Raw genomic sequence first — 13,023 nt, 5'->3', positions numbered from 1 at the left:
GTGACGGCCGCACACGCTCAGAGTAATTATCACATTTACTAACGATGCCAAACACAATTACCGGTCACATGACCGCTACAATACAAGGGGCTGCACCTGTATATAGCATGTATCACTGCAGAGCACCGAGCCTGTACGCAGCTGTATACAACCTGCAGACCCCCATACACCCAGCAGAGGGAATAACAGGGTCCGGGGCTCCTCGATCTCCACTGTTCACAGTCAATGTGGAGAACAAAGAAATACATGAACCCCCATCACCCTAACAGCTGGAAAAGGGGTGAACCAGGGGTCCCCAGAATCAGCAGAATGATGAGGACCCCCCGCGTCTAGAAACAAAGCAACAGCAGAACACAGAATCCCCCCACACCGAGCTCTGGGGTCCCTGAGAGTGGGGGATATATTCTAGGGGTGCAGGGGCAAAGCTGAGGACCCCAAAAGTACTAAAAGTACTCTGCTCCAGACAGCTGCAGGTATTATTGGGGGCTGTACCTGTATAATTGGAGGCTGCACCTGTATTATTGGGGGTCATACCCGTCTTATTAGGGGCTGCACCTGTACTATTGAGGATGTCTCTGTATTATTGGGGGCTGCACCTGTATAATTGGAGGCTGTCTTTGTAGTATTGGGGGCTTCACCTGTATCATTGGGGGCTTTGTCTATATTATTGGGGGCTGTACCTGTATTATTGGCGGCCGCACCTGTACTATTGAGGATGTCTTTGTAGTATTGGGGGCTGCACCTGTATCATTGGGGGCTTTGTCTATATTATTGGGGGCTGTCTTTGTAGTATTGGGGGCTGCACCTGTATTATTGGGGGCTGCACCTGTATTATTGGGGGCTGCACCTGTATTATTGGGGGCTGTACCCATACTATTGGGGGCTGTACCCGTATTATTGGGGGCTGTACCCGTATTATTGGGGGCTGTACCCGTAGTATTGGGGGCTGTACCCGTAGTATTGGGGGCTGTACCCGTAGTGTTGGGGGCTGTACCCGTAGTATTGGGGGCTGTACCCGTAGTATTGGGGGCTGTACCCGTAGTGTTGGGGGCTGTACCCGTAGTATTGGGGGCTGTACCCGTAGTATTGGGGGCTGTACCCGTAGTATTGGGGGCTGTACCCGTAGTATTGGGGGCTGCCATTCACCTGCGCACACTTCCTGCTCACCTGTCTGCAGCCCCCTTTGTCCGGAGCCCCCGTGTCTGCAGCCCCCCGTGTGTCCGCCCCTCCTGCACAGGTGAGCGCCTCCTCCCCGCCCCCCGCCGCTCCTGCCCGGGCCCCCGGGGGCCACGCTCTCACCTTGGTGAAGTAGAGCAGCCATAGCTCGTACAGCTTCTCCTTGGACGCCATCCTTCCCCCGCACAGGGCTGCGCTCCCGGTCACGTCCGCGCTGGCTCCGGCTCCATGTGTCTCCCCGGCAGGTGCGGGAGGTTCTGAGCTCCGGGAGGTGCGAGAGCGACGGAGGGGCCGAGAGCAGCCGCCTCCTCCCGCGGCGGAGAGCAGACGGCACCGGGCGACACCTGCGGACACTGCCGGTACTGCAGCGGAGGGAGACGGCGCGACCGGGAGACCCCGACACCTAGGAATCCCCAACACTGAGGGGAGGGGCACAACGATATCCAGGGGACAGCGACCCCAACACTGAGGGGAGGGGCACCCCGATAACAAGGGAACAGTGACCCCAACACCGAGGAGACCACATCACCGAGGGCACGGGCACCCCGATACCAAGGGAACAGTGACCCCAACACCTAGGAAAGCGCAACACTGAGGGGATGGGCACCCCGATACCAAGGGGACTGAGACCCCAACACTGAGGGGACAGCGACCCCAACACCGAGGAGACCACATCACCGAGGGCAAGGGCACCCCGATACCAAGGGGACAGTGACCCCAACACCGAGGAGACCACATCACCGAGGGCACGGGCACCCCGATACCAAGGGAACAGTGACCCCAACACCTAGGAAAGCGCAACACTGAGGGGAGGGGCACCCCGATACCAAAGGAGCAGTGACCCCAACACCGAGGAGACCACATCACTGAGAGGACGGGCACCCCGATACCAAGGGGAAAGTGACCCCAATACCTAGGAAACAGCAACACTGATGGGAGGGGCACCTCGATACCAAGGAGACAGTGACCCCGACACCTAGGAAACCGCAACACTGAGGGGAGGGGCACCCCGATACCAAGGGGACTGCGACACCGACACGGGCAGCGATCCCGATACTGAGGAGACAGTGACTCCAACATTGAGGAGACAGCGACACCAAAGGAACGGCGACACCAATAATGAGGAGACGGCAACGCCGATACTGAGAAGGTGGTGGCCCTGACACCGAGGAGACAGCGACCCAGACAGTGAGGAGACGGGGACCCCTACACTGAGGAGATGGCAAGCCCAACACAGGGGGGACAGCAACCCCGACACAGGGATTGGCAACCCCAATATTGAGGAGGAAATGGCGACCCCAATACTGAGGAGATTGCGACACCGACACAGGGGGACAGCGACTCCAATACTGAGGAGACCACGACACCGAGGAGATTATGACCCTGATACCGAGGGAACGGTGACCCCGACACCAAGGACATAGCGACCCCAACACAGGAGGGACAGCAACCGTGACACTGAGGGAAATGGGACCCCAACAATGAGGGGACAGCGATCCCGACACTGAGATGGGGACCCCAACACTGAGACGGGCACTCCTACATTGTGGAGACTGTGACCACAACACCAAGGAGATGGTGACCCCGACACTGAGAAGCAGATGACAAAGAGGAGCAGGCAACCCCTGACAGCGAGGATACGGCAACTCCAATGAGACGGTGACCCCAACACCAAGGAGATGGCATCACCGAGGGGACAGCCACCCCAAGCGGGGGAAGGCTACTCCGATACTGAGGAGACTGCGCCCCCGACAATGAGAGATGGCGACCCCGATACTTAGGAGACGGCAACACAAAGGAAATCGTGACCTCAACACCGGGGGGGACAGCGACCCCGACACGGGAGATGGTGACACTGAGGAGATGGCAACCTCGACACTGAGGAGGAGAAGGTAACTCCGAGGTGACGGCGACACTGGGGAGATGTTGTCAATGATACTGAGGGGACTGAGATGGTTACCCCGACACTAAGGAGATGGTGACCGCGACACTGAGGAGAGGATGTTCTTGATTCTGAGGACATGTGACAACGATACTGAGGAGACTATCTCTATTCTGAGATGTGACCTCGATACTGAGGAGACAGCGACCTGGACAGTGACACGATGACCCCCAGCACTCAGGAGACAAAGACCCCCATACATAGGAGACGGTGACCCGTGATACTGAGAAGACGTTGACCCAGATACTGAGGAGATGATGATCTCGATTCTGAGATGTGACTTCCATTACTGATGGCATAGTGAGACAGTGACCCCGATACTGAGAAGACAGGACAGATAACCCTGACACTGAGGAGACGGTGACCTCGACACTGAGCGAACATGACCCTGACAAGACAGCGACCCCGACATCAAGGAGTCGTCGACCCATGATACTGAGTAGACATTGACCCTGACACTGAGGAGATGATGATCTCGAATCTGAGGAAAAGTGACCTCTGTTACTGAGAGGATGGTGAGACCGTGACCCTGACACTGAGGAGATCCCGACCCCCGACACTGAAGAGTCGGCAACCCTGACACCGAGGAGACATTGACCCCGATACTGAGGGAACAGTGAGACGGTGACTCTGATACTGCGGGGACGGTGAGACTGTAACCCCGATACTGAGGAAACAGTGACCCCGACACTTAGGAGATAGAGACGCCTTCATTGAGGAGATGGTAACTCCGATATTGAGACGGGGACCCTTGCATTAAATATACAGTGATCCCGATACTGAGGAGACAGCGACCACAACATTGAGTGAACGGTGACCCCATCACTGAGGAGATGGTGCCCTTGATTCTGAGGAGATTGTGACCCCGATACCGATGAGACAGTGACCCTGACACTCAGGAGACGGTTACGACGACACTGAGGAGATGGTGATCTTGAAAGTGAGGAGATGGTGATATTGACACAGAGGACACGGTGACCCCGAGACTGAGGAGACAGTGACCCTGACGCCGAGGAGATGGTGATATTGACACAGAGGACACGGTGACCCTGAGACTGAGGAGACAGTGACCCTGACACCGAGGAGATGGTGATATTGACACAGAGGACACGCTGACCCTGAGACTGAGGAGACAGTGACCCCCATACTGAGGAGACATGACCCCCATACTGAGGTGATAGCGACCCCGACACAGAGAAGATGGCGACCGCGACACTGTGGGGATGGTGACTCCCCAGCACTGAGGGGATGGTGACTCCCCAGCACTGAGGGGATGGTGACTCCCCAGCACTGAGGGGATGGTGAACCCCCCCCCCTCCAGCACTGAGGGGACGGCGACCCCGACACGGAGAAGACAGCCACCCCTGGGTAGTGTTACCCAGCACTGAGGGGACTGTGACCCCCCATAGTGAGAGGACGGCGACACTGAGGAGACGGTGAGGCCTGATACTGAGGGGACCGTGAGCCGCTGACCCCGACACTGTGGAGACGGTACTAATAATAGTGCCTTATAAAGCTGGATATGAGGGGTCCACCTGGAGGATGTCGTGGGGGAGCGAGCTGATTAACGATCTGGTCACTAACGACCAGCGGGATGTGATGAATCTGTCACTACACGGGTGGAAGCTGCACATTCAAGTAATCACAGGCAGTCACCCAACTTTCTCACTGTCCTGAATGGCAAATTTGTCCATTCAATGGTAACACTTATTAAGTCTGACATTTCCAGGAGGAATGACAGAGGAACAGAACATCGTTCTCTACACATGCTCCTACCTTAATATTTCATGGACAGTTTACAAGTATACCAGATCCGTCTGCACCCGAATGTGAGATCTGATGGGGAGGGGGAAGTCAGTGCCCTCAGACATGTTGGACACCAGTACTGCAGCTGACTACATCTACTGTATGTAAACTGCCATGTGTTAAAATTCGTGGCCCCCGCTTATCGGCACCAGCAGGGGGCGCCCTACAATACACAGTGTCTTTTATAGGATGGAATATATGTCCAGGACATGATAATATGAGACTGACCTCACTGTCCCCCGTAGATGTCATCTCACCGGCTGCAGGCGGATCGCTCCGATTCTGGCTCCCGTCTCATAGGGTCCACGGCCCATTAGTTGGGGTTCTGTGGGATGAGGACCTGCCCATCCACAGAAGCACCAGACCCCACCGCAGGAACGCCAGTGCAAAAGTGACTTGTAGTAGCCAGAGTCAGGTGGCTGTGATTCACCCCGAGGGGCGGCTGCGCTGTCAGCTCTGGAGCAATTAAAGGCTTTATACTGGTAATTCCACCATTACTTGGAGCAAGATTAACCCTTACAGGGGAGACTAATGGTGACGGCGAGTGTATAATCAGGACAGAACTCAACTAGAGAGGGTGATCAACAGAGAGACCAGGGGGTGACCAAGAGGGACTCCAGGCGGATGACCAAGAGGGTGACCAGGGGGTGACCAAGGGAGAGACCAGGGGGTGACCAAGACGGAGACCAGGAGGATGACCAAGAGGGAGACCGGGGGTGACCAAGAGGGAGACCGGGGGGTGACCAAGAGGGAGACCAGGGGGGTGATCAAGAAGGAGACCAACGGTTGACCAAGAGGGACACCAGGAGGATGACCAAGAGGGACACCAGGAGGATGACCAAGAGGGACACCAGGAGGATGACCAAGAGGGAGACCGGGGGGGGATGACCAAGAGGGAGACCGGGGGGGATGACCAAGAGGGAGACCGGGGGGGATGACCAAGAGGGAGACAGGGGGGGGATGACCAAGAGGGAGACCGGGGGGGATGACCAAGAGGGAGACCGGGGGGGGGGATGACCAAGAGGGAGACCGGGGGGGGGGATGACCAAGAGGGAGACCGGGGGGGGGGATGACCAAGAGGGAGACCGGGGGGGGGGTGACCAAGAGGGAGACCGGGGGGGATGACCAAGAGGGAGACCGGGGGGGATGAGCAAGAGGGAGACCGGGGGGGGATTAGCAAGAGGGAGACCGGGGGGGGATGACCAAGAGGGAGACCGGGGGGGGGTGACCAAGAGGGAGACCGGGGGGGGTGACCAAGAGGGAGACCGGGGGGGATGACCAAGAGGGAGACCGGGGGGAAGACCAAGAGGGAGACCGGGGGGGTGACCAAGAGGGAGACCGGGGGGGTGACCAAGAGGGAGACCGGGGGGGTGACCAAGAGGGAGACCGGGGGGAAGACCAAGAGGGAGACCGGGGGGGTGACCAAGAGGGAGACCGGGGGGGAAATGAGAGGGAGACCGGGGGGGATGACCAAGAGGGAGACCGGGGGGGAAGACCAAGAGGGAGACTGGGGGGGATGACCAAGAGGGAGACTGGGGGGGATGACCAAGAGGGAGACTGGGGGGGGATGACCAAGAGGGAGACTGGGGGGGGATGACCAAGAGGGAGACTGGGGGGGGATGACCAAGAGGGCGACCGGGGGGGGAAGACCAAGAGGGAGACCGGGGGGGGTGACCAAGAGGGAGACCGGGGGGGGTGACCAAGAGGGAGACTGGGGGGGATGACCAAGAGGGAGACTGGGGGGGATGACCAAGAGGGAGACTGGGGGGGGATGACCAAGAGGGAGACTGGGGGGGGATGACCAAGAGGGAGACTGGGGGGGGATGACCAAGAGGGCGACCAGGGGGATGATTTGAGAAACTATTACCAGAAATAGAACAATATACAGCAAGTGGTAATAGAATTAAAATTTAACTTTTAATTAAATCTATTAAAATCGACTCAAGGTCTAGTATTCACCCGTGCAAAGTGCAATAACCGCATAAAATGGACAGACACAGACAAATTGGGTATTCAATTCCAGGAAATATTCAAAACTTCACCGGAGAGAGATAAATCAGATATCAATTACTCCTATGGTACCTCACTATCAAATGCTCTTGTCCAAAGGGTAGTGTAATTTACACACAATATCTGATTTTTTACCTCAAATTGCTGTTTTACATCTGGCAGAAATAGGGTATCGTAATTCCACCCATCCTCTCTGGCAGAAATAGGGTATCGTAATCCCACCCGTCCTCTCTGGCAGAAATAGGGTATCGTAATCCCACCCGTCCTCTCTGGCAGAAATAGGGTATCGTAATCCCACCCGTCCTCTCTGGCAGAAATAGGGTATCGTAATTCCACCCATCCTCTCTGGCAGAAAGAGAAATGGATATTACCTTAGATGGGACATGAGGCACAAGATTATTTCAGCCCAAAGGTAATAACCAGAAAATGCTCAATGCTCTCCTTTTTCTTCCCAACGCGTTTCCTCTCTATCGATTCATCAGGGGAAATGTTTTTTGGGTGGACTTCACAAGAAGCGTGGTCCCCAGACCCGGTGTGATATGGAAGCTCACACCTAGGGGAATATAGGTCCCATGCTCCTCTGATAAGCCTCCAAAAAACATTTCCCCTGATGAATCGATAGAGAGGAAACGCATTGGGAAGAAAAAGGAGAGCATTGAGCATTTTCTGGTTATTACCTTTGGGCTGAAATAATCTTGTGCCTCGTGTCCCATCTAAGGTAATATCCATTTCTCTTTCTGCCAGAGAGGACGGGTGGGATTACGATACCCTATTTCTGCCAGAGAGGACGGGTGGGATTACGATACCCTATTTCTGCCAGATGTAAAACAGCAATTTGAGGTAAAAAATCAGATATTGTGTGTAAATTACACTACCCTTTGGACAAGAGCATTTGATAGTGAGGTACCATAGGAGTAATTGATATCTGATTTATCTCTCTCCGGTGAAGTTTTGAATATTTCCTGGAATTGAATACCCAATCTGTCTGTGTCTGTCCATTTTATGCGGTTATTGCACTTTGCACGGGTGAATACTAGACCTTGAGTCGACCAGGGGGATGACCAAGAGGGCGACCAGGGGGATGACCAAGAGGGCGACCAGGGGGATGACCAAGAGGGCGACCAGGGGGATGACCAAGAGGGCGACCAGGGGGATGACCAAGAGGGCGACCAGGGGGATGACCAAGAGGGCGACCAGGGGGATGACCAAGAGGGCGACCAGGGGGATGACCAAGAGGGCGACCAGGGGGATGACCAAGAGGGCGACCAGGGGGATGACCAAGAGGGCGACCAGGGGGATGACCAAGAGGGCGACCAGGGGGATGACCAAGAGGGCGACCAGGGGGATGACCAAGAGGGCGACCAAGGGAGCGAACAAGGGGGTGACCAGGTGGACAACCAAAAGGGTGACCAGGGGGGTGACCAAGAGGGCGACCGGGGGGTGCCCAAGAGAGTGACCAGTCTGTAATCAAGAGGGTGACCAAGAGAGCGAACAAGGGAGTCTTCATGACTAGGAAAGATCATGTAGATCTGAATGATGATCTGTTTACATGTGGGCCTGCAACGGCGACACAGGACCACCCGCTACATCTAAAGGAAAGGTTTCATCATCATCATCATCATCATCATCATCATCCTCAAAGATAGAAATTCATAACTGTCCAAGCAGTCAAGTTATGCATTATTCTGTATATGCAGTGAGACTATGAATTCTTTACTGTACGAGCAGTTATGCATTACTCTGTATATGCAGTTAACTATGGATTGTTTACTGTACAAGCAATGAGAATATGGATTCTTTACTGTATGAGCAGTCCTCTTATGGATTACTCTGTAAAACCAGTGAGACTGGATTCTTTACTGTACGAGCAGTTATGCATTACTCTGTATATGCAGTTAACTATGGATTCTTTACTGTACAAGCAATGAGAATATGGATTCTTTACTGTATGAGCAGTCCTCTTATGGATTACTCTGTAAAACCAGTGAGACTGGATTCTTTACTGTACGAGCAGTTATGCATTACTCTGTATATGCAGTTAACTATGGATTGTTTACTGTACAAGCAATGAGAATATGGATTCTTTACTGTATGAGCAGTCCTCTTATGGATTACTCTGTAAAACCAGTGAGACTGGATTCTTTACTGTACGAGCAGTTATGCATTATTCTGTATATGCAGTGAGACTATGAATTCTTTACTGTACGAGCAGTTATGCATTACTCTGTATATGCAGTTAACTATGGATTCTTTACTGTACAAGCAATGAGAATATGGATTCTTTACTGTATGAGCAGTCCTCTTATGGATTACTCTGTAAAACCAGTGAGACTATGGATTCTTTACTGTACGAGCAGTTATGCTGTGAATCCATTACTATATGAATAGTCAGGCTTCACATTATTCTGTATAAGCAGTGAGAATATTGACTTTTTTACGGTACAAGCAGTCAGTCCATGGACTCTGCACTGTACTAGCAGTCACTCCATGGACTCTGCACTGTACTAGCAGTCAGACTATGGACTCTGCACTGTACTAGCAGTTGGTCCATGGACTCTGCACTGTACTAGCAGTCACTCCATGGACTCTGCACTGTACTAGCAGTCACTCCATGGACTCTGCACTGTACTAGCAGTCACTCCATGGACTCTGCACTGTACTAGCAGTCACTCCATGGACTCTGCACTGTACTAGCAGTCACTCCATGGACTCTGCACTGTACTAGCAGTCACTCCATGGACTCTGCACTGTACTAGCAGTCACTCCATGGACTCTGCACTGTACTAGCAGTCACTCCATGGACTCTGCACTGTACTAGCAGTCGGTCCATGGGCTCTGCACTGTACTAGCAGTCACTCCATGGACTCTGCACTGTACTAGCAGTCACTCCATGGACTCTGCACTGTACTAGCAGTCGGTCCATGGACTCTGCACTGTACTAGCAGTCACTCCATGGACTCTGCACTGTACTAGCAGTCGGTCCATGGACTCTGCACTGTACTAGCAGTCGGTCCATGGACTCTGCACTGTACTAGCAGTCGGTCCATGGACTCTGCACTGTACTAGCAGTCACTCCATGGACTCTGCACTGTACTAGCAGTCACTCCATGGACTCTGCACTGTACTAGCAGTCACTCCATGGACTCTGCACTGTACTAGCAGTCAGACTATGGACTCTGCACTGTACTAGCAGTTGGTCCATGGACTCTGCACTGTACTAGCAGTCACTCCATGGACTCTGCACTGTACTAGCAGTCACTCCATGGACTCTGCACTGTACTAGCAGTCACTCCATGGACTCTGCACTGTACTAGCAGTCACTCCATGGACTCTGCACTGTACTAGCAGTCACTCCATGGACTCTGCACTGTACTAGCAGTCACTCCATGGACTCTGCACTGTACTAGCAGTCACTCCATGGACTCTGCACTGTACTAGCAGTCACTCCATGGACTCTGCACTGTACTAGCAGTCGGTCCATGGACTCTGCACTGTACTAGCAGTCGGTCCATGGACTCTGCACTGTACTAGCAGTCAGACTATGGACTCTGCACTGTACTAGCAGTCAGACTATGGACTCTGCACTGTACTAGCAGTCACTCCATGGACTCTGCACTGTACTAGCAGTCACTCCATGGACTCTGCACTGTACTAGCAGTCACTCCATGGACTCTGCACTGTACTAGCAGTCACTCCATGGACTCTGCACTGTACTCGCAGTCACTCCATGGACTCTGCACTGTACTCGCAGTCACTCCATGGACTCTGCACTGTACTAGCAGTCACTCCATGGACTCTGCACTGTACTAACAGTCAGTCCATGGACTCTGCACTGTACTAGCAGTCAGTCCATGGACTCTGCACTGTACTAGCAGTCACTCCATGGACTCTGCACTGTACTAGCAGTCACTCCATGGACTCTGCACTGTACTAGCAGTCACTCCATGGACTCTGCACTGTACTAGCAGTCACTCCATGGACTCTGCACTGTACTAGCTGTCACTCCATGGACTCTGCACTGTACTAGCAGTCACTCCATGGACTCTGCACTGTACTAGCAGTCACTCCATGGATTCTGCACTGTACTAGCAGTCACTCCATGGACTCTGCACTGTACTAGCAGTCACTCCATGGACTCTGCACTGTACTAGCAGTCACTCCATGGACTCTGCACTGTACTAGCAGTCAGACTATGGAGTTTTTACTATACAAGCGTTGATATGAGCAGTAACCCAATGAACTATCATGTACATGCATTGAGATAATGGATTCTTTACTGTACAAGCAGTGAGACTATGAATTCTTTACTGTCTGAGCAGTAAGACTATAGATTCTATAACTGGATGGGCAGGATGATCACCTCACGCCGGCCATAGACACAGGACAGGATCTGGCCATTAGATGGATGACTGCACAGCACCGGATGATAATAAAGTGGTTGAATCCCAATGTCCAGTTGGCTAAAATTTGTATTAGCAACAAATAAACTTAAAAATAATCTGTCAGCAGGTTTTTGCTATGTAATCTGAGGGCAGCATGATGTAGGGGAATAGAGACTGATTTCAGCGATGTGTCACTTATTCGGCTATGTGCTGATGTTTCAGTACAATGAGTTTTTTATCAGCAGGAGATTATCACTGCCGGACTAGATGCCTCTTGGTCCAATCTCGTCCTCAGCACTGATTAGCAGCTTACTGTCACTATACAATGTACACAGAAAGCTGCTAATCAGTGGTGTGAGAGGTGCTAGCTTTCTGAGCCCTGCTACATCTATAACTGCAGCACCCAGTAAGCTAAGTGACACATCGCAGGAATCAGGGTCTCTTGTCCTATAATCTGCTGCTCTCGGATGAGGGAGCAAAACCTGCTGACACATTCCCTTTCAGATTATAGTAAATAGAAACATTGAAGGGGGTTTTCTACTACTATGATATTCATGATTAATATCACACAGGTGGGGGTCCGACACCTACAACCCCCCTGTATCAGCTGTAATCTCTGGTGGTAAGCTGATATAAACAGAGAATGTAACTGAGCAGCACAGACCCATCACAATGTGCACTGCAACTGGAGACTACCTGCAGTGCCAGACGTGGCCACTACCACAGTGATGGCACTGGAAGGTGATAACAGAGGATAATACAGGAGGTCACTCAGGATCAGTAATGTACTGTATGCACAGTCATGGCCAAAAGTTTTGAGAATGCTACAAATATTAATTTTTACAAAGTCTTCTGCTTCAGTTTTTCTAATGGCAATTTGCATATACTCCATGTGAGGTAAATCCGGAGATATGACGATAAATCATGACATTCAAGTCATGTCAGGAAGCCCTCTCCTGGTGTCACTACCCCCTTCCCTTCACACAACTGGTTTAGCAACAAATCCATGGCCATGTCCTGTGATATGGAAATTAGGTGGCTTTAGGACAATGGACACAGGATGACTCCCTGCCGTCACCCTGTAGTAGGAGCTGCTAGCTAGTTAGCAAGGCTATGGAAATAGCCAGACAGAACGACTCCAGTAAAAAATGGTTCATATCTCGCAAGCCATATTTCCGATAAATATGGCAACCATAAAAATGGTGTCTCCGCATGTGGACGATGCCGGCACCCCCTTTTTATGGGAACAGGACATTGGGAAATGCCCCAGGCGTGATATCAGCCAATGGGGAACTGGCAGACAGGTCATGAGTCCCCTCGTTCTGTAGCTAAATTCATAACTGTCACAATGAGAGCATTGGCGTCCGCCTACGACGCTCCCAGGCAAAGTTATGGCCAATATCCCCTTTGCTGGATAATTCTGATCCATGCAGGGGGAGTGGCAGTGCTTCCCTGTGAGGTCACTAAGGTAGGAGGGGACCTGGATCTGCCCAGGTTGATAACCCTACTTCGGCCATTTTCCAGTGTTCTTCTCGCTGGGGGCACGTGCAGGAAACATCTGTGGGAGTTCCTAGAAACCTGGTCTACAGCGCCCCCCTGTGGCCAGACGCACAAGGTAACTGATTGAATTTGCATACCTGTTTGTAAACCATGCTTTATCTGTGACTGTACTCTGACATATGTATATTCTGTAGATTCCCTATTGTA

General features: G+C 52.5%; 1 protein-coding gene across 3 annotated transcripts in view; it reads right to left on the bottom strand.

The window, feature by feature from the left end:
- Positions 1–1,451, bottom strand: part of NBEAL2 (neurobeachin like 2) — a 137,460-nt gene extending 136,009 nt beyond the window's left edge. For all 3 annotated transcript variants that reach the window (XM_075315841.1, XM_075315842.1, XM_075315843.1), the window contains exon 1: positions 1,300–1,451. In XM_075315841.1, the coding sequence (XP_075171956.1) occupies positions 1,300–1,350 (51 nt within the window). In that variant the 5' untranslated portion in view covers positions 1,351–1,451. The remainder of the gene's footprint in view (positions 1–1,299) is intronic.
- Positions 1,452–13,023: the final 11,572 nt, after the last annotated feature.

The sequence above is a fragment of the Anomaloglossus baeobatrachus genome, chromosome 6 (genome assembly GCF_048569485.1).
Source record: "Anomaloglossus baeobatrachus isolate aAnoBae1 chromosome 6, aAnoBae1.hap1, whole genome shotgun sequence".
Taxonomy (NCBI): Eukaryota; Metazoa; Chordata; class Amphibia; order Anura; family Aromobatidae; genus Anomaloglossus; species Anomaloglossus baeobatrachus.
This window is presented reverse-complemented; position numbering and strand designations above follow the sequence as displayed.